The 25,357-nt window shown below is 43.6% G+C and overlaps 1 protein-coding gene across 5 annotated transcripts in view; it reads right to left on the bottom strand.

The window, feature by feature from the left end:
* Nucleotides 1–5,778: 5,778 nt before the first annotated feature.
* PPFIBP2 (PPFIA binding protein 2) overlaps nucleotides 5,779–25,357 on the bottom strand; it is a 105,576-nt gene continuing 85,997 nt past the window's right edge. For 3 of the 5 annotated variants that reach the window (XM_060176981.1, XM_060176979.1, XM_060176980.1), the window contains one exon: nucleotides 5,801–5,925. In XM_060176981.1, the coding sequence (XP_060032964.1) occupies nucleotides 5,818–5,925 (108 nt within the window). In that variant the 3' untranslated portion in view covers nucleotides 5,801–5,817. Of the gene's footprint in view, nucleotides 5,926–25,357 lie in introns of all 5 variants that reach the window. The other 2 variants (XM_060176977.1, XM_060176978.1) reach the window with 2 other exon arrangements.

Below are 25,357 nucleotides of genomic sequence, written 5' to 3'. Positions count from 1 at the left end.
AAGAACTAAGGGAAAAGACATTTAAGAGATTTACTGGAGAGATAGGAGAGCTCCCCCCCCCCATTTTTGATATCTATTAAAACATTTGTGTAATAGACTTCCACGAAGGAAAATTACAGCATGAGAGGCAGATGAATGAGAGTGGGAAAGAGGCATACATCCGGCTAACTGACTCTCTAAAATCCTAAGATGCCACCTGAAAACAATGGTTTATATGGTATGAGGAGGGTGACACTGTCAGCAGGGCACTCCTTTACCAACCAGGCAGAGAACAAGGACTGCCAAGGAATAGTCTAACCAGCCAGACAGGTTATTCTGCTCAGGGGAGCCCTTCCCTCCCCTCTGCCACTCTCAATGTGCAGGCTGGTTTCACCTGCTGTATAAACACTACACACTGTGCGGCCAATCCCACCTCCAGGCAGGATGGGAAAATGAGTGGCCAGGGCTGCAGCTGGGAAACTGGAGTGCAAAGACCCTCAGCCCCTTACTGTTGAAGCATTCTTCTGCAGCATTGAGCTTCACTTGGTGTCCTTCCAGACACACCTCTAGGTCCCGAATCTTCTCTCCTTGGGCTTCCACTTGGTCTGTGAGGACGCTCACTGCCCAGGAGGGAAAGCAATGGTGGGGGAAAAAGCAGTTCTACATAGGACAGGAGAGGTTCCCCACTGTAGGTGACGACTGAAATCCCACCAGTCATTCTCACGTAAGAAAAGAACGGCACTTTTCTTTGGAGGGTCACAGGCAGGAAAGTGTCCAAGATAAAGACTCCAGTTATCCATTTATTTGCTTACCTGGCCAGGGAGTCTCCACCACTTCCTGAATGACTCTTTCCCCCCTTCACTTGTGACAGACTCAAGAGAAAGAGAGAGAGGGAGGGAGAGAGAGAGAGGGAGGGAGGGAGGGAAATGGGGTGGGGGAGAGAGAGAGAGAGAGAGAGAGAGAGAGAGAGAGAGAGAGAGGGAGAGGGAGAGGGAGAGAGAACGCCCAGTAGAGCTTCCCCAGGCTGGACTCTTGCTCCTTGCTCCTTTTAAAGAGTTCGCAAAGCAGCCCAGACCTTAAAGCTTCACTCAGCTGGCTTGCCAGTGCTCTGCCACCGTGTGGAGAAGAGTAATGCAAACTTGTGTGGAAAGGAACCAATGACCTTTCCTCTCTCATGAGGGTGTGAGGGCTGCTCACCTATCAGGTGCATGTTCTGAAGCAATTAAAGAATGTGGGACATAAAGGGCATGCATTAGCACTGACAGAACTTGGCACAGAAAGATATTGTGCTTCACAGGTGAAAATATGACTAAGTCATAAATACACACAAGCCATACTGTACACACAGTGGCAGGAGAAAAAAAAAGTCATCTTCTGAAGAACATTAGAATTACTAATAGAAGAATCAGAACATTGGAATTACTAATAGAAGAATTACAATAAGTGGCTTAAAAGTATGTCCAAACTATTTACAGAGAGAAGGCTTCTCTATTAGCAAACTCCCCAGGGTTCCTTTTTCTAATTGTTTATGGTAGGGTGACTCAAAGACAAGGAGAATAGTGAGGCTCCTCCAAATTAAGAACACAATGACGGTAAATTGGCATCGTTTGACTCTTTGAGTGTTTAACAATGGCTAAGCCCTTGTCATTTACATATAGATGATCCTAAATTACTTCTCAGTCTGCAGGAGTGACTGTTGGAACCTGGAAGTTAACCTGAATTCACGCAGGATGCAAATACACTCTATAAAGCTCCTTTATACGCTTTCTGTTTGTACATGTCCAAGCAATGAATCACTGAACTATGCTCATTGGAACTCATGCACCATGTGTGACCATTTCAATTAAAATGCACATGTGGATGTCTGCTGTCAACAGGCCCATCTTTAACATGAACCTTTGTGGTTCCTTGTACTTTAATCCTTGCTGCCCATCACTATCAGTTTTCTTTATATATATATATGTATATCTTTAATTATTTACTGGATAGAGGCAGCCAGAAATCAAGAGGGAAGGGGGTGGTATATATATGGAGGGGGGGAAGGGAACGTGCAACACTGATTCACCACTCTCAAAGCTTTCCCCTTGCAGGTGGGGACCGGAAGCTCTTACCTGGGACCTTGCACACTGTAATGTGTGCACTCAACCAGGTGCACCACCACCAGGCCCCAGTTTTCCCCTTTTTTACAACAACTAATTTGATTTTCAAGTGGGTGGGATCCCAAAGGGATGCCTTTGCTTCCGGGGCTCCAGAGTTTCTAATCCAGGCAGGGAGGAAGGGAGGGAGGGAGGGGGAGAGAGAGAGAGAGAGAGAGTTGTGTATGTGTTCATTCATTTCCTAGGCTTCACCAGTCCAGCCAACTTTTTGAGGGGTGGGGCAGTGGGAGAGAGAGCATAATAGTTATGCAAAAAGACTCTCATACCTGAGGCTCTGAGGTCCCAGGTTTAATCCCCTGTACTAGCACAACCAAGAGCTGGTAAAAAAAAAAAAAAATTAAAAATAAAAGGAAGAGGGGGAGGGGGAGGGAGAGAGACAGAGAGACCACAGACAAAGAGAGACCCTCAATAAGATTTGGGTTACTGAGGGCTGAACTCAAACCTGGGCTGTCACAATAACAAAGCAGCATGCTATCCAGGTGAGCTAACTGCTGTATTTGCTGGCCCCAGGGAGGTTGTATTAGAGTTAATCTCCTTATGAGGATTAACACTAGCACGGTCTGTACCACACCTTGAGGCCCATTTGCCTGTACTACCTAGAGGAACAGTCTGTGATCCCCAGCACTCTTTTTATATATATAACATATATATAATATATATTTATGTTTATTTTATATTTATATATATAAATATATATATTTCCCTTCTGTTGGTCTTGTTTTTTTATTGTTGTTGTAGTTATTATTGTTGTTGTTGTCATTAGGACAGAGAGAAATGGAGAGAGGAGGGGAAGACAGAGAGAGGGAGAGAAAGAGAGACACCTGCAGACCTGCTTCACCGCCTGTGTAGTGACTCCCCTATAGGTGGGGAGCCGGGGGCTTGAGCCAGGATCCTTATGCTGGCCCATGCACTTCATGCCACGTGCACTTAACCCTCTTGCTGCGCTACTGCCCGACTCCTGCTCCCCATTATTCTATAGTGTAAGGTCCAAGGTGCAGGTCCTCACACACCTACTCACTCTAGGTATTATACATAGATAGCTGGTGACAGTTGTGGACTAAATATATAAAGACATTAAAACAAAACATTTATTCAGCTAAAACATTTTTGAGCTCCACACTGTGTCCCAGTTCAAAAGTCTGCAATTTCATATTATTTACTGCAACATCTCAAATTGGACATGCTTTCCTTAATCATATCAGTGAGAAAGAGTTTCAAATTACACATACATCAAAACATCTGTACTCTAATGTGCTAAAAAACAAAACAAAACAAAACAAAAAAAAACACCTGGCTCACTAAGTTGCCGATGCTGCCATGACACCAACCTGACTTCCCTAGGCAGACAACCTCACCACTGTGTCCTGGAACCCCACCCTTCCAGAGCTCTGCCCCACTAGGGAAAGATAGAGACAGGCTGAGAGTATGGATCGACCTGCCAATGCCCATGTCCAACAGAGAAGCAATTACAGAAGCCAGACCTCCCACCTTCTGCACCCCATAAAGATCTTTGGTCCATACCCTCAAAGGAATAAAGAAAACGGAAGATTCCAGTAGAGGGAATGGGATACAGAACTCTGGTGGTTGGAATTGTATGGAATTGTACCCCTCTTATCCCACAGTCTTGTCAATCATTAAGTGACTAATAAAAAAAAAAATCTGGCTCTTGCTACTTCTCAGCTAAGTTCCACCCAAACTTTTTTTTTTTTTCTTAAGTAGTATTGCTCAGCTCTGGCTTACAGTGGTGTGGGGGGCTGAACCTTTGACTTTGGAGCCTCAAGCATGAAAGTCCTTTTTCATAATCATTATGCTATCCTCCAGCCCCAAACTTCTTCACAGTCATTAACTCCAGCCACATGTCTTGAATAGAACTTGAAGAAATCATGTTAAATGAGATAAGCCAGAAAGAGAAGGACAAAAATGGGATGATCTCAGTCATGGGCTGAACTTCAGAAACAAGAACAAAAAGAGGAACCACAGAGTAAAACTTGGATTGGCTTTAGTGTATCGCGCTAAAGCAAAGGACTGTGGGTGAGGAAGACAGGGAGTGGTGCTGGGGGTGGTGGGTAGGGGATTCATGTCCCGGTAACCCCTAAGCTGGGGTTAAGAGTGTTTTGTAGACACCCATTATGGTGAGATGGGAAATTGTACCCATGTGCCAACAACAGCACTGTAAACCATTAACCATCCTCCCTACAAAAATAAAATAAAATAAAAACCAATACTGGAATTGATATAGCTGTGTATCTGGTCTGAGTTCAATACTTAAAACAGAAATGGGACAAAAGAAATATGGAAAAAATAAAAGTGTTGACCTGATTCCTTAAAACTTTTGGCTTCCTAAAGTTTCTAAAATAATTATTTGTTGCATTTATATTCATTAAAGGAAGTGAAATGGAAACATCAGATAAAATATAATAGAAGAAAAAAAAAAACCAAAGACACAGTGGCCTTTTAATTCTAATGGCCCAATTCTAATGGCACAGTCTAGGGTGGACCCTCAGAGTTCCCTTGTCCCTGCATTACTGATGTATTTTTGTCCAGCAAACTTAAATTGCTTCAGGTTAGAAAATTAATCTTTATGGGAAGCCAGGCAGTGGTGCACCTAGTTAAGTGCACACACTAAAATGCATGAGAACCCAGGTTCAAGCCTCTGGTCCCCACCTGCATGGGGAAAGCTCCACAAGGGGTAAAGCAGAGCTGCAGGTGTGTCTCTCTCTCCCTGTCTCCTCCTTCCCTCTCAACTTCTCTCGGTCTCTATGTAATAGTAAATAAGTGAGAAATATTAAAAAGAAAATTAATCTCCATGTCCCACAGATTGTCCATCATGGTGCCTGATACATACAAAACCATTATGTCATTTGAAAATTAACACAGCCAAAGCCCCCACCTCATCAACAGATGAGAACAAGAATGCTGGTCTTTTTTTTTTCTTTTTTTTTTTACCAAGGATATTAAATTTCCAGAGATGAAAATAATCTGTTGACTATCTTTTTCCATAAAATGTTATACAGTTTCTCTTTTCCAAGCAAGAGAGTCATCAAAGGTTATTTAGCCCATATTTCAGAAGGGATCTGGCCTCAAAGTAATAAGTCTAGAATAAAATCCAGATGATTTGAGTTCGATCCTGTTAGCATTCACCCTGTAAAACTTGTGGCTGTTTCACAAGTGACATGAGGACACTTTTTTTTCTTTAATCTTCCTTGCAAGACTCCCAACCTCCTGGAGAACAGTCTCATTAACCAGTTTAGCCACCAAGCTACCACTGTACAGAGACAGACAGGTGCTAAATTATACAGGATAAATAAATGAGTGCTTTCTCAGCGCCTCAAAGCAAAGGTCAGGTTTAAATCCTACCTTGCTACTCCCCCCCTTTTTTTTTCTTTCTGGAGACAAAGAGGCAAAGAACCAGAGAGAGAGAGAGAGAGAGAGAGAGAGAGAGAGAGATTTGTAAAAGAGACTACAGACTACAGTACCAGGGGGCCAGGCTTGAATCTGGGCTGTGCACCTGGAAAAAGCAGCTCACTAGCCACGTGAGCTATTTCATCAGCTCCTGCTACCTTGTTCCTTTCTACAGGAAAAGGCTGTAAGAAACGTACATTTTGGGAGGAGGGTAAAGTCCAGCAGACAAGATCCCCTGTGCTGTCTTCCCAACAGCAGCTACAGGATAAGCCAGTTTCCATCAAAAAACACCCACCTGCAATATGAGGGATTCTTTATCTCCTTCTAGACGTGCCAACCGTTCTTGGTAGGTTTCATTACTAGCAGCACCTTGGTGATTTACCTGGGACTAAAAGGGAAAAGCAAATAGATGAGAAAAAATAAATAAATAAAGATGAAGACACTTGACAGATTGGAAAAAACATCTTACTCATTTTTAACTGAAGTATGCAATTGTGAAGATGGTTTCAGTGATCATATGTATAAAAATAAATAAATAAAGGGGAAAAAAAAACAACTCCACCAAAACAGGAAACCACAGGATTTCAAAATGGAGGAGCGACCAGATGCCACTGATAGGTGTGACTTAAAAGCTGGCAAGACCTTCCTCCTGGGTGACCTCACCCTTGGCCAGGGAGGCCTCCGTGGAGCTCCAGATTCAGCAGAGCTGCCTGACTAGACATGTTGGATCCGGCTTAGCTGGAGACACAAGTGCAATAAGGGTCCATCTACTCTTTAAGCAGAATAGGGAACTGCTAGTATTCACCAAGGAACTACGGGGGACAGTTCACATACACATCTTGGTATCTCTCAGCTCTAACACCAAGATGATGATGATGATGTATTGAGTTCTAATGTCTTCTCCCCATTTTTCTTTTCTTTTTTTTTAAATTTTAAAAGGCAATGCTTTTTTATTTTTTAATTTTTTAGATATTTATTTATTCCCTTTTGTTGCCCTTATTGTTTTATTGTTGTTGTTATTGATGTCATCACTGTTAGATAGGACAGAGAGAAATGGAGAGAGGAGAGGAAGACAGAGAGGAGGAGAGAAAGATAGACACCTGCAGACCTGCTTCACCGCCTGTGAAGCGACTCCCCTGCAGGTGGAGAGCTGGGGGCTCCAACCGGGATCCTTACGCCGGTCCTTGTGCTTGGCGCCACATGTGCTTAACCCACTGTGCTACCGCCTGACTCCCTAAAATGCAATATCTTTATACAAGAGTTGATGGCAGGTTACTAGCTAAAGCTACATAGTGTGCACCAGAGTTTTTTTGTTTGTTTGTTTGTTTGTTTTTTTAAGAGCCGATGTTCACCTTAGAGTATGGAAGGTTGTCCTGAATTTCTATGTGAGCCAGGGAGATGGGGGTGCCACCTGCAAGGCCCTTCATCTATTCATGAGGTCCTCCCAGAAGTGGCAAATCTCACCCTTTCACAATAGCTGGCCAGTCAGTCTGCAGCACTGATTCTAAGGCTGAGAGGAATGAGCGAAGACAAAGTATCCTAAGGTGAATCCAAATAAGAGTTGGGAGGATCTGACAGAGCAGCTAAGCAGAGGAAAAGTGCAGGAAGTAGAAAATAACCAGAAACCATGGGAAGTGGAGGCACGGGGAATTTTAAATAATAATTGAGAAGTAGAACTTCATAAAATGCCCTGAGCTAGAGCCAGGAGCTACAGTCACTTTCTGGGTGTGTCTAGACTGGGTGCAGGCAGGGAGAAGTAGCCTCTAATGAAACTGAGTTGGCCCAAGGCCACCAACACTCCCTTCTTCCATACCAAAGAAAGGTCAGCAAGAGAGAAGTCCATCACAGGACATCTGGGGCTGGACAACAATCACAATCTAATTAGTCCGGAACATTCATGCCCATGCCCCCTCATTCCAACCCTCAGAATAGGCTTTCTCACCTCTTTCCATAAGGAAAGGGGACCTTGTCCCCCACCCCTCAGTCAGGCTCCGCCTAAGTGAAGGCAGGCAGTGGAGGCAAGCCCAGTCCTGGAGCTGAGCATTCTGCATTCAGGCCTTTAGTTTCATTTGGGAGAGAAGTGTGAAGTGTTTCTGGAGGACACGGTGGAGGGGAGAGCCCCGAGGCCATTTCCTGGGGCAGCTGTACCAGGCACAGGGAGATGGGATGCAGCACCCACTGCCACCCCACCCACCGCCTTTTACACCAGCCCCTGCAATCTACATCTTGCTCCTTGCTATGGAAGCTCTTTCATACCCTTAGACAAAGAGCCTTCACATCTCAAACGGCTTCTCTGTTGCAACGGCAGTTTATTGTTGTAGCAATAATTAATGTCCTCACACAGTCACTGTCTAGAATCCAAGGATCTAAGTATAACTTACATTTTGTCTGATACTGATGCAAAGAGAGATAGAGAGAATTTTTTAAGAGCAGTTCAAATGCTTTTCTGTAAAAGGACTCACGTGATGGCAATTTCCAGGGCCCGGAGAGGATAGAAAAGGATGCAAGCACTGAAGTGAGGCTATTTGTCCCCAAAGCCAGTGCTAAAGTCAGTGTGTGAGCCTCCCCACCCCCCTACCCCAGCACGGGTGACAGCTGACATTTCCTGGGTATGAGGTGAGAGAGAGAAGACAAACAGAAGATTCCTTCCACCAGACTCCAACAAATCACACACTAACTGACTCACACGAAGTCCGTAAGCTTCTCATTATAACTGAATGTCTACTCAAATGATTACTCAGAGTGGCAGCTCATTTTATAAGCTGACAAAAAGAAAAGCAGGACAGTAAGAAGTACAATGATGTCATAGGTTCTGTTAAAACACTGTTAAAATGTTTACCACAGTGTTCATAAAACATGTGAGAGGCAGATAAAAAAAATATATAGGTACCCATTGTAGAAGGTAGTAGGAAAAATAAAGGAAAGATAATGAACTTTTTAAGAGCCACAGAATGGTTAAAGCAAATCAAATGTGTGGGAGAAGCTTAACTATTCCTGAGAAAGGGAGATATTTCTCGTTTCCTCAGAGAGGCTCTATAATGGGACAAACAACATCTATGACGGCCTCACAGTAAACAGAGCCCAGTAGAATTCACTATTTTCCTCCTCCATCTCCCCTTTAAAACAAAACAAAACAAAACAAAACAAAACATTAAAAGTGAATAGATTGTAGGGGCTGGGTGGTGGCACACCTTATTGAGCACATATGTTAGAGTGTACAAGGACCTGGGTTCTAGCCTCTGGTCCTCATCTTTAGGGAGAAAGCTTCAGGAGTGGTGAAGCAGGGCTGCAGGTGTCTCTGTCTCTCTCCCTCTCTATCTCCCCCTTCCCTCTTGATTTCTGGCTGTCTCTACGGAATAATTTTTTTTTTTTTTAAAAAGATGGCAATTATTTAAAAAAAAAAAAGTGAATGGATTGCCAGAGCAATCTTACACAGACCAATACAACTTGGTCCAAACAATGAGCTGTGAATACATAGGAAACACTTACGTAGCTCTGTATTGAGAGTACTTTATATGCATTAACTTACTTAATCTTTCCACAGGCCTTGTGATGGGTCTTATAGCTATTTCCAATTTATAGATAAAGAAAATAGACACATATCACCATGTGTAAGGATCTGGGTTCAAGCCCCGCTCCCTGCCTGCAACAAGAACATTTCAGAAGCAGTGAAGCAGGTCTGTAGCTGTCTATCATTCTCTCTCCCTCTCTATTTCCCCTCCCTTCTCAATTTCTTTCTGTCCTGTCAATTGAAAATAAAATAGTTGGTGTACTGCATCAAAGGAAAAGACACTGGGGTGGGTGGGGGTGGGGAGGGGTCAGGTCCTGGAACATGATGGCAGAGGAGGACCTACTGGGGGTAGAACTGTTATGTGGAAAACTGGAAATATTATGCAGTACAAACTATTGGGTTTTTTAAATTAAAAAAAATATTTATTTATTTTCCCTTTTGTTGCCCTTGTTTTTTTATTGTTGTTGTAGTTACTGATGTCGTCCTTGTGAGATAGGACAGAGAGAAATGGAGAGAGGAGGGGAAGACAGAGAGAGGGGAGAGAAAGAGAGACACCTGCAGACCTGTTTCACCGCCTTTGAAGCAACTCCCCTGCAGGTGGGGAGCCGGGGCCAGAACCAAGATTCTTAGGCCTGTCCTTGCTCTTTGTTCCACATGCACCTAACCCGCTGTGCTACCACCCGACTCCCCAAACTATTGGGTTTTGCTGTCAACTGTAAACTATTAATCCCACAATAAAGAAGTTAAAATAAAAAATAAAATAAAATAGAATGAAAAAGTGGAATAAAATAAGGGAAAAAAAAAACCACAAGGTGGTTTTGTAGTGCCAGCACCAAGCTCCGGCTATAACCCTGTTGGCAATAATTAAAAGAAAGAAAGAAAGAAAGAGGGAGAGAGAGAGAGGAAAATGAAAGAAATAAAGAAAAAAAGAAAGTAGGTACCAAGTGTATGAACAAATGGATCATTTTCAAATGATAATGTGATAAATTTCCTGTTGCAATAGCTTGAGAAAATCAAATAACACATTGCTTCCATGTTGTGATTATATAAAGATCCAGTTCACGTAACATTTGCAAAGAGTCTGAGTCTAACTGTCCCTTAGTAGGGTGTAGCTAATAGACTAGAGTTCATGTGCCTTGTGAAAAATTTGTAGCATCCGTCACAATAGACCCATTACAGAAATCTAAGACATTATGAACAGCCAAAACGCAAGCCCCAAAGAATCAGACTGGCAATATCTCACTGGCAAACAACATTATACAACTCCACAGGAACTGAAACTAGAGAGATCAGGTATCTGTAAAGTCCTAACAGTGCCCCGGCTCTTCTGGGTAAGTATTTGGGCTATAAAAGGTTCTGTATGAGAAGTTTGGTCAAGCTGGACTGCTACTTCCACCTTTACAATGTTGGAGTAGCTTACTTTTTGTTTTTTAATTTTTCTTGGCTAATTAAAATATAGACTTAGGGCAGGGAGAAGGCACAATGGTTATGCAAAAAGACTTTCATACCTGAGGCTCTAAGGTCCCATGTTCAATCCCTAGCATCACTATAAACCAGAAGTGAGTAGTGTTCTGGTTAAAAAGAAAAGAAAAAAAAAGGTGTGTACACACACACACACACACACACACACACAATCCGAAACACAGATTGGTATTGGGCGGGGGTAGATACATATGGTTATGTAAAGAGACTCTCATGCCTGAGGCTGTCTGAAGTCCCAGGTTTAGTCACCTATACTATCATAAACCAGAGCTGAGCAGTGCTCTGGTCAAAAGGAATAATAAAGGGTCTTGGTTTTTTGCCACTTATAATAGACATAAAGACTCCAGAAGTTGAAGTGGCTCACAAATAGTGATGCCCAGGGCAGAAAGACCCCTTCCCACCTGAAATCACTGCTCTGGAGCAGCAATGCATCTGCCCCTCACACAGTCTACCAAAATCACTTTTGCAAGTTCTGATTTATTTTTATTATTTTGCCTCCAGGGTTAGTGCTGGGGCTGTCACTAGCACTAGGAATCCACCACTCCTGGCAATCTTTTTTTTTTTTTATCTTTCCTCCTTATTTTATTTAATAGGACAGGGGGAGATAGAGAGGGAGAGAGAAAGAGAGAGACACCTGCCTGCATACTATCTTCACTGCTTGGATTCCCTGCACATGGGGAATCGGGAAGCTTGAACCTGGATCCTTGCACACAGTACTAGGTTCATTTAACCAGGTGTGCCACCGCTGGGCCCCCGTGCTCTTACAGCTTTTTAAAAGGTACTAAACCGCATTGAAATGAAAATTTCTCAAACAGAATTCTGTGGTACTGCCAGAATACTATGGTACATGCTTTTGGTGAAGTTCAGTGTCATGCTTTCACAATCTAAATAGGATCAAGATTCTAAGTGTTAGTGAGAGAGCTTGAGTCGTACACACATATAGATGTAATAGTACTGTGAACCATTCATAAATTCATAAATCAACTAAAAGTTAAAATAAAACTGCAAACATTTAGAAAGACACAGACCAGGGCCAGGTGGTGGCACACCGGGTTGACTGCACATATTACACCTTCCCACCTGCAGGGAGAAGCTTTGTAAGTGATGAAGCAATACAGTTGGCGCCTCTTCTCTCTCTCTCTCTCTCCCCCTCCCTCCCTTCCTCCTCTCTCAATTTCTGTCTCTAAAATAACTAATTAAGAAAGAAAGAAAGAAAGGAAGGAAGGGAAAAAGAAAGAAAGAAAGAAAGAAAGAAAGAAAGAAAGAAAGAAAGAAAGAAAGAAAGAAAGAGAAAGGAAGCAAGAGAAGGAAGGAAGGGGGAAAGGGAGAGGAAGAGGGAGAGGGAGATAGAAAGCTAGGAGTGGTGCACCTGGTTGAACACACATGTCACAAAATACAAGGATGCAAATTCAAGCCACTGGTCCCCACATGCAGGGGGGAAGTTTTATAAGCAATCAAGCAGCTCTGTCTCTCCCCTATTTCACCCTTCCATCTCAATTCCTGTCTCTACCCAATAATAAATAAATATTTTTAATCCAAAAGTGGGATGGGCGAGGAGGGAAGGGAGAGAGGAAGGAAGACACGGGCCAACACAAAATGCCACCTCTACTTGGAGAAGAACCTGGAAAGCATCTGAAAACATAGCCAAGAAGAAGACCGTATTAGTATCACCCTGTTGAATGCCAATGCTCATCAGCCAAAGGCAAGGATTTAAGTTTAATATATGCTCTTTATTCCAGTAACTGAGCAACAGTGCCAAACACTTGCTGACGTCATTCTTGGATTCTAAAATGACTTTACCAGAAAGGCACAGAAAGGCACGTGGTCATGAAAATGCCACTACGATCGTTCAGAGACACATTTAAAAGATGGGTTTTTAACACAGATCTGTTCCACCTTACTTGAAAAATAACTGGTGTTGGGCCTGCATTAATACTGAGACCACACATCTGAGTCTCTCAGTGATTCCAGATTTGGGAATCTGTGAAAGTCTATTTTCTCTATTATGTAACTCAGTGATCAATCAATTTCCTAGTTCTCCGTGACTGAAGTCAGACTGAGATCACCATGTTGGCATCACACTAGGAGGAAGAAAGTAAAATCAAACTTAGAAGAATGCTACATGTTAAATGCCTATTTCTCATCCCTCTGGGATAACAAGGTAATTTTTACTCAATCAGTGATAGCAGCCCCTAGGCTAAACCAGTCCAATGAACAGAAGTACTAAGATGTGAAATAAATGTATCTGATCAAACTTCTCTCATCTATTTTGATGGTTATTTCTATGAATGTGACAAACAGAAAATTAATCTTCGAATCCAAACTTACCGAAATCAGAGCTATTTCTGATTCAATAATTTAGGCTCATTACTTGAAGAGATTTGTGCAATCTAAGAAGGTTAAATAGCAGCTACAAACTGGCATTCCCATGCCCTCTTGTATACTGATTAAAGAAATCCCTACTGAAGGGCCAGGTGGTGGCACACCTGGTTAAATGCACACATTACAGTGTACATAGGCCCAGGTTCAAGGCCCTGGCTCCCCAGCTGCAGGGGGAAAGCGTCAAGAGCAGTGAAGCAGGCCTGCAGGTATCTCTGTTTCTCTCCCTATCTCCCTCTTCCCCTCTCAATTTCTCTTTGTCTTTATCCAATAAGAAAGAAAGAAAGAAAGAAAGAAAGAAAGAAAGAAAGAAAGAAAAGAATTTCATAATGAAAGTGTTGTCCCATCTCAGAACTGAACCAGGACAGGAAATATGTATATCCTTAAAAACTCAAACTTTAGCCAAGCAAGATTCCTGAAGCAAAAGTATCTTTATTTTTAACAAAGCTTTGTTGTAAAGATGCTGAGCAAAGTCTTGAATACAAGGAGTCTATTCTCTAAAACTCCTATCTGTTGGAAACAAAAAGCAAACACAGTCCCAAATTGTCAGATCATCATTTTCCAGGCTCTGTCCTTGGGAACACAGACAACAAAGTAGCTTGACTCTTAGAAGCTACGGGTTTGTTTCTATAAGACCCAAAATGCTATCAACGGAGTCTCAGGCATCAGAGATTCTATATAACCATTATCCTACCTCCTCCACCAAACCACCATTATCAACCTTTGTCCCCAAGTTAAAGGAAAAAAAAAAAGAACTCAGATGAAAGATTCCAACAAGCTGGGGGCTATGCAGGTATCGTGCAAGTATCAGCAATTAGCAGCCTCAGATGGAGATAGTCTCTAAGACATCATTAGTATCTCTGATATCTGATTACTGTAAAAAATGGCGACTAATCCCTAGCACTGCAAAAACGGTATCATCTGTTTTCCATCTACACCATGCCTCGGCCTCGCGTGAGCTTAATGTGCAGCTTGACAATACGAGAATCCGGCATGAAGCCCAGCCAGTCTATCTTGGCGTTACTCTCGATCGCACCCTGTCATTTCACGAACATCTCATAAAAACTGCAGCAAAGGTGGGCGCCAGGAATAACATCATTGCAAGACTGGCCAGCTCCGCATGGGGTGCGAGCGCTTCCACACTACGATCATCATCTCTGGCATTATGCTATTCCACTGCAGAATACTGTGCCCCAGTATGGTTCCGTAGCCCCCATGTCCACTTGGTCGATTCCAAATTATATTCCTCCATGAGGATCATTTCTGGAACCATCCGTTCCACCCCGGTTCCATGGCTGCCAGTTCTTAGCAACATCGCCCCGCCAGATATTCGTCGGGATGCGGCATCATCTAAGTTCATTTCCCACGTCTACGCTCGACCAGACCTGCCAATATACGCGGATATCTTCGCCCACCCTGTCCAACGCTTGACGTCTCGTCACCCAATCTGGTCCCCTACGCCTACAATGAACTTCTCTGTTCCAGACTCTTGGAAACAGAGTTGGCAGTCAGCTGAGGTCAAGAACAAACACCTCATCACAGACCCCTGCAAGCGTCAACCCAGCTCTGACCTAGCACGTTATGATTGGGCCCTCCTCAATCGCTATCGAACAGGCCGTGGCCAGTGCGCCGCTATGTTCCATCGCTGGGGAGCCATAGACGACCCGAACTGCCCCTGCGGCTACAGACAGACTATGACCCACATAGTCAACGACTGCCACCTCTCCAGATTCAAAGGAGGTCTCGAAACTTTACATCAGGCTCAACCTGACACTGTTGACTGGCTACGGAAGAAGGGCAAACGCTAGAAGAAGTGAAAGGGCCACGTTTCAAGATGATGTTACAGCTAAGTAGATGCTTTATGGTTGGGGGTCATGGAATTAATCATGATAGTTAATCAGCCTCAGAACAAGGAGAAGAAGGGTAGTGGGCTGTGTATGTCTTAGGAGGCTAGGACTGACCAAAGACAATTTATCCTGGACACAGTTTGTGACATAAAAGTCTTCAAAAGTCTAATCTGACTGCTATCTCACTCCCATCTCCCACAGATCAGTGTGTAAGAAATTTGCTCTTGGGGCTCAGAGGTGGCACACCTGGTTAAGCACATACATTACTAAGAGCAAGAACCGAGGTTCGAGCCTCTGCTCCCCACCTGCAGGGGGGACACTTCGCTATTGGTGAAGCAGGTCTGCAGGTTTCTCTCTTTCTCTCTCCCTCTCTGTCTCACCCTCCCCTCTGAAATCCTCTCTGTCCTTTCCAATTAAAAAATAGAATAAAAAATAAAAATAAAGAAATTTACTCTTGAGAAAAGTAAATCTGAACCAAGAACTGAACATTAACAGACTCAAGAAATGAAGTAGATCTCTACATCTTAGAAGACACTGAATTTTAACTAGGGGTGAGATTACAAAGACCCCCAGAAGTAACTTAATCATCAAGTGAAGAAAACTCCAGACTATTAATTTCCTCCTTTGTTCTCTTGCTAAGAGAAAGGAATGAAAAAAAAAACAAACACAATGGGCAATTCATCTCACCCTGCCTTAATGGCTTCTGTTGTCTATTTATTCAAAATAGACTGGAGTCATCACTTCTGTTGTAACCACGTGGTACAAATGAGGGCTGCCATCTCTTGCCTAAGATCCAAGCTCAGCTTGTAGGAATCCTTCACCTGAGGGTTTTTTTTTTTTTTTTTTTTTTTTAAACTTGGGAACAAAGAAAGGTTGGTAGTAGTGGTTGGGTGGGGGAGATAGCATAATGGTTATACAGAGAGGCTCTCATGCTTCAGACTCCAAAGTCCCAGATTCAGTCTTTCACACCATCCTAAGCTAAGGTTGAGCAATGCTCTGGTAGAAAAGAAAGAAAGAAAGAAAGAAAGAAAGAAAGAAAGAAAGAAAGAAAGAAAGAAAAGAGAAAGAAAGAAAGAAAGAAAGAAAGAAAGAAAGAAAGAAAGAAAGAAAGAAAGAGTTAAATGGGACTGAGATTGTCAATGGCCATGATTTCTTTCATGTGGAATGACTGGGGTTCAAATGGTTCACCATGAACGATGAAGCATTGTTACAGATGTCTCTCTGTCTCTCCCTCCCTATCCCCCTCTCTCAATTTCTGTTTCTTTTTTAAAGAAAGAAAGCAAAAAAAAAAAGGCCACCAGAAGCAGTAGCTTCGTTGTGAAGACACTGAATCTTAGCAATAACTCTAATGAAAAGAAAGAAAGAGTGGGTCAGCAGCAGTCGCGCAGTGGGTTAAGCACACGTGGTGTCAAGCACAAGGACCAGCATAAGGATCATGGTTCGAGCTCCCAGTTCCCCACCTGTTGGGGAGTTGCTTCACAGGCAGTGATGCAGGTTTGCAGGTGTCTATCTTTCTTTCCCCCTCTCTGTCTTCCCCTCCTCTCTCCATTTCTCTCTGTCCTATCCAATAACAACATCAATAACAGCAATAATAATAACCACAACAAAGATTAAAAAAAAAAAAAGGGCAACAAAAGGGGGAAAAAAAAGCCTTCAGGATCAGTGGATTCATAGTGCAGGCACTGAGCCCCAGCAATAACCCTGGAGGCAAAAAAAAAAAGGAAAAGAAAGAAAGAGAAAGGAAGGGGTAAGGGGAGGGAGGGATATCACTCCCATGCCTTGCCAGCTGTTGAAAGGCAAAGATACTTCCTGTCTGTTGGTCTTATCTTGACCTTCGCTGCATAAAACTGAGTGCTCCTTGCAATCAGAAGTCCTGGTTTATGCATTTATCTCGGGGTGATCAAATGACTGAAATTTATTACTTTGGACACAGACTTATAAGAAATAATTCATGCTATTTGAATACAGTATTACATTACAAAGGAATTCTGCCTGCTGCTAAATGATTTACTCGAACTGGCAATTTTTTTTTTCCTCTAGGGTTATTGCTGGGCTCGGTGCCTGCACCATGAATCCACCGCTCCTGGAGGCCATTTTTCCCCCTTTTTGTTGCCCTAGTTGTTGCAGCCTCGTTGCGGTTATTATTGCCATTGTTGACGTTGCTTTGTTGTTGGATAGGACAGAGAGAAATGGAGAAAGGAGGGGAAGACAGAGAGAGAGAGGGGGAGAGAAAGATAGACACCTGCAGACCTGCTTCACCGCCCGTGAAGTGACTCCCCTGCAGGTGGGGAGCCGGGGGCTCGAACCGGGATCCTTACGCCGGTTCCTGTGCTTTGCGCCACGTGCGCTTAACCCACTGCGCCACCGCCCGACCCCCCGAACTGGCAATTTTTATGATAGATTGTCAGATCTGAATCCAGAGAAGGTAAAGCCATGACTATCAAGCAAGGATGGTTGGGAAGCCCTGTGGGGCACAGGGTATGTCTATGTGGGATGTGCAGGGAACGCTGGCACACAGAGTCCTTGGTGTATGGAGTGGGATGGCCTTTTGGCCTCCACTGTTGTCTCTATTCTCTCCTCATGTAAAGACAGAGAACGAGACAAGATTCAGTAGACCAATGGGCATTAGGAGGGGAGAGTGGAGGAATAAGGTAGAATAAAAATAAGTCCGAGCAAACAATCAAGAAACAGGAATTTAAAGCAGGGCTAAAAGATCTAAAGGTGAAAGGGAAAATAAATAAATGAAAGATGATGATAAGAACCCAAAAGTACTGGACAACCATTTAAGAATTTATGTTGAGTGACCAGAGGAGCACAGCAATGGGCTTTTAGCTTTTTATGAGGTCCTGAATTTGATCTTTGGTGATGCATACACCACAGAGTGTATTCTTCCTCATTAACAAAGTAAATCCTTAAACAGAATGGATTAACAAGTAAAGTACATTTCCTGGGTCTGACCCCCAGCAGATGATGATACAGTGCTCTGATCTCTCTCCTTCTCATAAAATAAATGTGTTTATTTATTTATTTATTTTGCCTCTAGGGTTATTGTTGGGGCTTGATGCTGGCACTACGAATCCACTGCTAATGGTGGCCATTTTTTCCATTTTATTGGAGAGGACATAGAGAACTCGAGAGAGGAGGAGAAGACAGAGAAGAGGAGAGAAAGACAGACAAATGCAGACCAGCTTCACTGCTTGTGAAGCGTCCCCCCTGCAAGTGGGGAGCTGGGGCTCAAACCTGGATCCTTGTGCAGGTCCTTGCACTTTGTACTATGTACGCTTAACCCAGTGCACCACTGCCCGGCCTCCTAAAATAAATGATTATTATTTTTTAAAGACTATAAGTTGGCAGGACATGCTAAACACACCTGTGTGAGTGCCATGTCTGGGAGCTGGGGGACAGGGAGCTACATACTCTGAGTTTCCACCCTTTGTCTAGTTGACTTCAAGCCAGGGAATCCCTGGGAGCTTTGATGAGCATGTGTACAGAATTCCTCCAGCCTCTTCCTCTATAAACCATGGCCTTCTTTGCGGGGGTGGGGTTGGGGTGGGGGCGCGGGACTGCACTAACCATCTGTAATCTCAGACGCACCACCTTATGTCAGGCTTCCCATTCTTTAGAAAGAGAAAGCGGCAGTTAAATGCACGTAGCACGAAGCGCATGGACTGGCATAAGGATCCTGATTCGAGCCCCCGGCTCCCCACCTGCAGGAAGTCACTTCACAGGCAGTGAAGCAGGTCTGCAGGTGTCTCTCTTTCTCCCCACTCTCTTGTCTTCCCCTCCTCTCTCATTTCTCTCTGTCCTATCCAACAATGATAACATCAATGTCAACAACAATAATAACTACAACAACAATAAAAAACAACAAGTGCCACAAAGGGGAAAATAAATAAATATATATATATATAATTAAAAAAAGAGAGAGAGAACGCTGTGGTCAGGGGGGTTGCGCAGTGGATAAAGCTTTGAACTCTCAAGTGTGCGTTCCCGAATTCAATCCCCAGCAGCACAGGTACCAGAGTGATGTCTGGTTCTTTCTCTCTCTCATCCTCTTTTTAATGAATAAATAAAATATTGAATCAAAAAAAAAGAGAGAGAGAGAGAGAGAGAAAGGCATACCTCACCCATACACAGAAGTGGAGAAGAACAGTGCAGCAGGATCTGATAATCCCTTGATGCAACATAGACCATTTGTGAGTGATCTTGGAAATGTGGAAATCATTTAAAGCACTTTGTTTTAGGCTCCAAGACCAATGTACAGTTCAAAGCCAGTTTTAGTTTTAATGAACTCATCCTTTTTTTGTGTAAAAGAACAAAAAGGGGTAATGTTTCTGATCAGGACGCCTATAAAGAATCTGTAAAGATCTGTACAAGCCACCCACGGGAACAATAGGCAGAATACTCTCAGGCTGAGAAATTAAAAAAAAAAAAAGACTAAGTGGCAACTCAGAAGCTACTGTGAGCTGAGAACCGAACAGTCATGCCTGTGGCACAAACAGCTGAGGATGTGTTCACTGCTCCATTGTCCCTGCAGTGACACTCATACTTGGAGTCATGTTTATATGACCATGATTTCCCCATTCTGCTTTATGACGTACTGCGAGTGTTGTGTGCTACAGACAAGTTGATAATGTACATCTTGAGAATTCATCTAGTGAAGACCAATCATAAAGACTGCAATAGTCATTTCTGTTCCAATCTGCAAGGCAGGCCAAATTTAGGTTAGAAATGGCCTTCCCAGCCAAATAAGTCCCAGCAGCCTCTTCAGAGACATCACCCTTGACTCCAGTGGCTCGTGAGATTCCATGATGCTTGCTCACTCTTGACCTGGGGGCTCCCCTGCAGCATGGTTAAGAGATCTCCATGCTAGGCTCTCCACAAGGTCCTGGAAAGGGTGAGTGCTTGATGCCAGGGCTGGGGGTTACCAGGATCCCCAAGAGCATGGTTCTCCACTGCCCGCCTGACCTGGGGTGGGAGGGGTCACCCTCCACCTCTGAGTAATGGCACTCTTAGCAATGCTGGGGGAGAGCAGGACTACAGCGATCCTTGGCTTGCATGTCCTCAGAGGCCTTCTGTCAGCCCTGAACTTCACCGGACATGGGGAAAGAGCTGCTTCCAGAACAGTCAAGGGAGGCAGGCAAGAGGTCACGCAGGGTGTCATTTGGTATGTGAGTATGGAGTGTGGGAAAATCCTAAGGCAGCCAGCTCCCAAGTGTGACGGCTTCAACTATCATGCCAATAGTCAGAGCCAAGAGCTACTTCTCAGAGCTCCTGCCTGAGGTCCTCAAAATACATCTTTCTTTTGTCAATATCAAGGTCTGCGGCCTTCACCACAGAATCGCATTTTCTTTGATGCTTCCAGTAAAAGCTATGGATTCCAGTTGCTTTGGAATCCTGGTCATGGTATACACACTGTTCCATCTGAATGGATTCTATTAAAAACTAAAAAAAAAAAACCTATTAAGAACTCAAATATTCTTGAACACCTACTAGGCACAGGTCTCTGTGAGGAGTAACTGATTCAGTCTCTGCCCATAACAGCGCTGCATTCTGGCAGTGAGATAAGTACAATCAGAGTGTTCTGTAAGCCAGCACCAGTGGCACAGGGCAGGAGCAAAGCAATTATACTTTCATGAGAATAGAGACTTTATAGTGGAGTAACCACCGGTGTGACTGAGGTTTTAGAAGACCTGAAGGCATTCCTGTAAGTAACAGAACAGCATCTGTGCAAAGTCTTCCAAACACAGAGAGGTTATCTGTGAAGCCATGGTGATCACTCTCCCTCAGCCACTATGGTTTCCTAGAACTAAGAGCACACAAAGGATACCCTGAAGCTCTTCAACCAAGAAGGTGGTGTGATACACAAGAACGCTCCCAGCTGATTGTCCAGGGAACAGATTTAGCATAAGAGAAACACATCTGACTTGCTAGTCTTCCCCTGCCCCCCCTCTCCAAATTATAATTATGGATAGCTTGGTTTCTGCCAAATTCTCTTTATTAGGTGCAGAGATCAAGGTTACATGTAAGGAACCTATAGCACCAGGCCACAGAAGTAGCATTTACTGGAACTGGGCGGTAGCACAGTGGGTTAAGCGCACATGTTGCAAAGCACAAGGAGTAGTGTTAAGGATCCTGGTTCAATCCCTGGGCTCTCCACCTGCAGGGGGGTCCGCTTCACAAGTAGTTAAGCAGGTGTGCAGGTGCCTTTCTTTCTGTCCCCCTCTCTGTCTTCCCCTTCTCTCTTGATTTCTCACTGTCCTATCCAACAACAACAACAAAATGGAGAAAATGGCCTCCAGGAACAGTGGATTCATAGTGTAGGCACCAAGCCCCAGCAATAACCTTGGAGGCAAAAAAAAAAATCTTAAAAAAATATATATACATAAATTAAAAAAAGAAATAGCATTTATAAGTGCAGTGGTGTTTTGTGATGGAAGAAGAATAAAGCCAGGAGGACAATGAACATCGGAGGCTCTTGGAGTGAAGCTCTCTCCTCATCTTGCCAACTCCACCTGACACATGACTCACTAGTGCTACAAAGACCTGCAGAGCCAGAAGGGCAGCAGCGGGTACTGTGATGGAGAGGGTACACGGTCATGGCTTCAGCTCACTGGAGACATTACATTCCTGGACTGCCTAGACCTTCTGTCCAAGGAGCCAAAATTAAAAACAGGGGCCAGGTGGTAACACATCTGGTTGAGCACACATGTTACAATGCACAAAATACTGGGTTCAAGCCCCCCAGCCCCCACCTGCAGGGGGAAAGCTTTGTGAGTGCTGAAGCAGTTCTGCAATATCTCTCTGTCTCTCTCCTAACACTACTCCTTGTGCTTTGCAACATGTGCGCTTAACCCACTGTGCTACCGCCCAGCTCCTGTAAATGCTAGTTCTGTGGCCTGGTGCTACAGGTTCCTTACAGGTAACCTTGATCTCTACACCTAATAAAGAGAATTTGGCAGAAACCAAGCTATCCATAATTATAATTTGGAGGGGGGGGGGCAGGGGAAGACTAGCAAGTCAGATGTGTTTCTCTTATGCTAAATCTGTTCCCTGGACAGCTTATTTATTTATCTAATAAATAAAGATAATAAAAAAAATTTAAAGATTAAAGACAGACATTAGAGAGAGAGAGGTCCATAAGTGGAAAATATGGGACTGGGTAAGGGTCAAAGTAATGACTTTGTCCTTTGGCCACAAGAATATTATTAACTATAAGCTTCCCAAATGAAGCTGAATTTACAGGAAAATGGATAGGTAAAGTTGCATGGAAACTAGAGATAAAAACATTATAAAAGGACTGTTTAAAATGATTTACATTATTTCATAAAGGACACACACACAGAGAGAGAAGGAAGGAGTGCATGCCAGTCTGGTATTGTAGCACTGGGGATTCAACAAGGAGTCTAAGGCATGCAACTCCTGTGCTCTGTCTGCTGAGCTATTTCCCAATATGCCATAGAAGGAAGTTGAAAGATACTTTTCTAGGAAAAGCCAGTGACTAGGAACAAGTAAAAACAGTGAGTTTCTAATCTGCTTTTTAAAGAATCCTGATGATAAAAGGAAGGCTTAGATTGTAAGTTATCAAGGGAAAAGGAATAAAGGATCAAAAATAGTTTTGATTTGTTTCTCCCTAAGATGCAAGAAGATGTTTTCTGCCAAGGGCAAGGGACAGCTTGCAAGAAGACAGAAAGCAATCAAAAGAACAAGAGGAGGTAACACACTACTAGATCAGCTGGGCACTGGCCTTGGATAGCCTTGGCTGAGAAAAGGGACTCAGCCCACAAAGAGACGGAAGTTGGGAAATGATAACTGTAAACATAGTTACATCTTACAGTGTAGAAAGGGGTATGAGAGATTCATCTATGAGCAGCCTTTTTTTTAAAAAATTAATCAATGGTGACACCCCCTTTTTTGCTATTTTTTTTTCATTAGGACAGAGAATGAGAGAGAAGGGGGAGACAGAAAGGGAGAGAGAAAGACACCTGCAGAACTGCTTCAGTGCTCATGAAGTGTCCCCCCTGCAGGTGGGGAGCAGGGCCTCAAATCCAGGTCCTTGCACATGTTACTATGTGTGCTTTACAGAGTGAGCCACTGCCTGGCCCAACACCACTTTAGAAGGAAGCATCAAGTTGGGGACAAAAGGGGAAGTGTGAAAAGGCTACCACAGATGATTGGAGAGAGGAAACCGAGCATGACTAGCCAAACACTGCGGCCCACACAGAACTCGCAAGGGCTCTGCCGCTCTGGAGTTGCCCCTATGCAATGAGAGAATGTCTCTGGTGTGATCTGGCTGTTAGACCTGATGGGAAGATGCCTGAAGGCCTCTCTCAGAAGCTGGCAGACTAGAGTCATTCAGGGGAGAACTGTACTTCCTGAACTAGACTGGGGATTATAATGAGTGGAATGCTGGGTGTCTTGGCTAAGACAACGTACCTAAAAGAAATAAGGGGCAACTAGAACCCTCAAGACACTGCAACTATCTTTCTCTTTATGGCGTTGAGAAGCCTCTCCGTCCAAAACTAAGGTTGAGCACATGGCTCTGGGGCAACCAGAGGCTGTCAGTTAAGGTGATAATGACATCAACCATAACTAACACTTAGGATATGCCACCTCAGTGCTTCACACATACTGCAATATTTCTCTTTATTTTACAGTCAAGGAAATTAGGTTCTAGGGAGTCTAAATCAACTATCTGGAGCTGAACCCAAAGAGCTAAATTCAGTATCTATACTCTTAGGCATTAGGAGCAGCCCTTTTTATTCAGTTTCACTTGTTATTGGATAGAGATGGAAAGAAATTGAGAGGTGGGGGAGTGATAGAGAAGGAGAGAAACAGAAAGACACTGCAACCCGGCTTCACCACTCCTGAAGCTTTTCCCCTGAAGGTAGGGACCAGGGGCTTGAACCCGAGACCTTGAGCATTGTAGTGTATGCACTGAACCAGGTGCGCCACCACCTGGCCCCCAAGCAACCCTTTTTCACTGCAGTGAAGCTCGAAAAGTCAGGATCTGATGCCTATATGTCAGTTTGTCTTTGCTGTTCCTTTGGCCCAAGTGGCCAGACTAGTCAGTCAACTATGTGAGCACCAGATGGATGACACAGACTCACTAGCAGCCTGAATTCAGCCACATTCAATTACAATACCCAAGCCAGTTGCATAGGGATCCCCTTGTTTTACGACTTTGGGTTGAAATTTGGCTTAAAGGTCCTCTTGTGGGCTTCTCCAGGACCTTGTTCTCGCTGTAGAGCAGCAATGGTAAGGATTGCTCACTCTCAGAAGGGTCAGCCTGCTCTGCTACTCGAGGAAGATGGGTCCTGAAATGACAGCAGCCTAGAATGTTCCCAGCTCTGGCCATGGACCATGAGCTCAGACTGACTGGGACTTAGCGGTCACACAGGCTCCTGTGCTAAATAGGAGTAAACATGGGCCCCGGATCAGGTGGATGAGGTAAACAGTTAGTTGTACTTAAATACTTTCTTCAAGTTTGGGAGCTACTCTCCGCTCTAATCCAGTTTTCTAGCCCTAGTCTCAGTTCTGACACCATCTTCCCAGACAATATTTTTAGTTCATCTGCATTCTAGCTATCAAGCTCAAACAAAAATTATTAAAGTCATGAGCCCTTAGGAATATACCTAAAATGATGGTCTTCCTAGCTTCTCTCCATCCTAAGATCCCTATTCTCATCTACTCTGTTCTTACTTTTTGATTCCTGTTTTCTGTTCAATTTTATTGTTTTGTCTTGCTTAGTATCTTGCTGCCTTTCAGCCACCAAGTTGCAGATACTATCATGATTCCATCCTGACTTCACTGGGAAGATGACCTCACCAACGTCATCTGGAACCTCACCTCTCCAGAGCCCTTCCATAGTAGGGAAAACCAGAAACAGGTTGGGGGGTATGGCCCATGTCTAGCCTCTGCAATTACAGAAGTCAGAACTCCCACCTGCTCCACCCCCAAAAGAATTCTGGTCCATAAACCCAGAGGGGGAGCACTGTTCGGGCAAATGACCAGAGAGCTCTGAATTCCAATCCATCAAGACCCCAAGACCTGGAGAGAGAAGAGGAAAAACAGAAGTAGCAACAGGTATAGGTGTGACTTAGAAAGGAAGGGAAGACAGGACCACAGAAAACAATGGGAAATATATATATATATATATATATATATATTAGTCAATCCATGTCTGTAACTTTGAGAGAAGTACTGCAGTTTCCAGTGGAGGGAATAGAGACAGTGAATTCTGTGTCTGAATCCTGTTGTTTGCAAATCAACATTAAATCACTAATAGAAAATCTGAAGAAGAAAGAAGGGAAAAAGAGAGAAAGAAAGAAATTTGGCAGAGGCAGGAACAGAATCTGTTTGGAGCTCATTTTAAGGGCTATGGGGCTCTTTCATTACTATGTGAGATAAATCTCCAAATCATCAAATCATTGATCTCAGTGCTGGGCAGGTGTGAGCTGTTAGTGACTCAAACAACAACCATACATCAGAAGCCCTGTGGATTCTCTGCTTACACAGAGCAGTCTCTGTTGTAGTTGCCTCTTTTAGGCTTGTGGCATGTTTTGCTTTAAAGACCTTGGATTGGTATGTAGAAATGGACC

Source organism: Erinaceus europaeus, chromosome 17, assembly GCF_950295315.1.
Source record: "Erinaceus europaeus chromosome 17, mEriEur2.1, whole genome shotgun sequence".
NCBI lineage: Eukaryota > Metazoa > Chordata > Mammalia > Eulipotyphla > Erinaceidae > Erinaceus > Erinaceus europaeus.
This window is presented reverse-complemented; position numbering and strand designations above follow the sequence as displayed.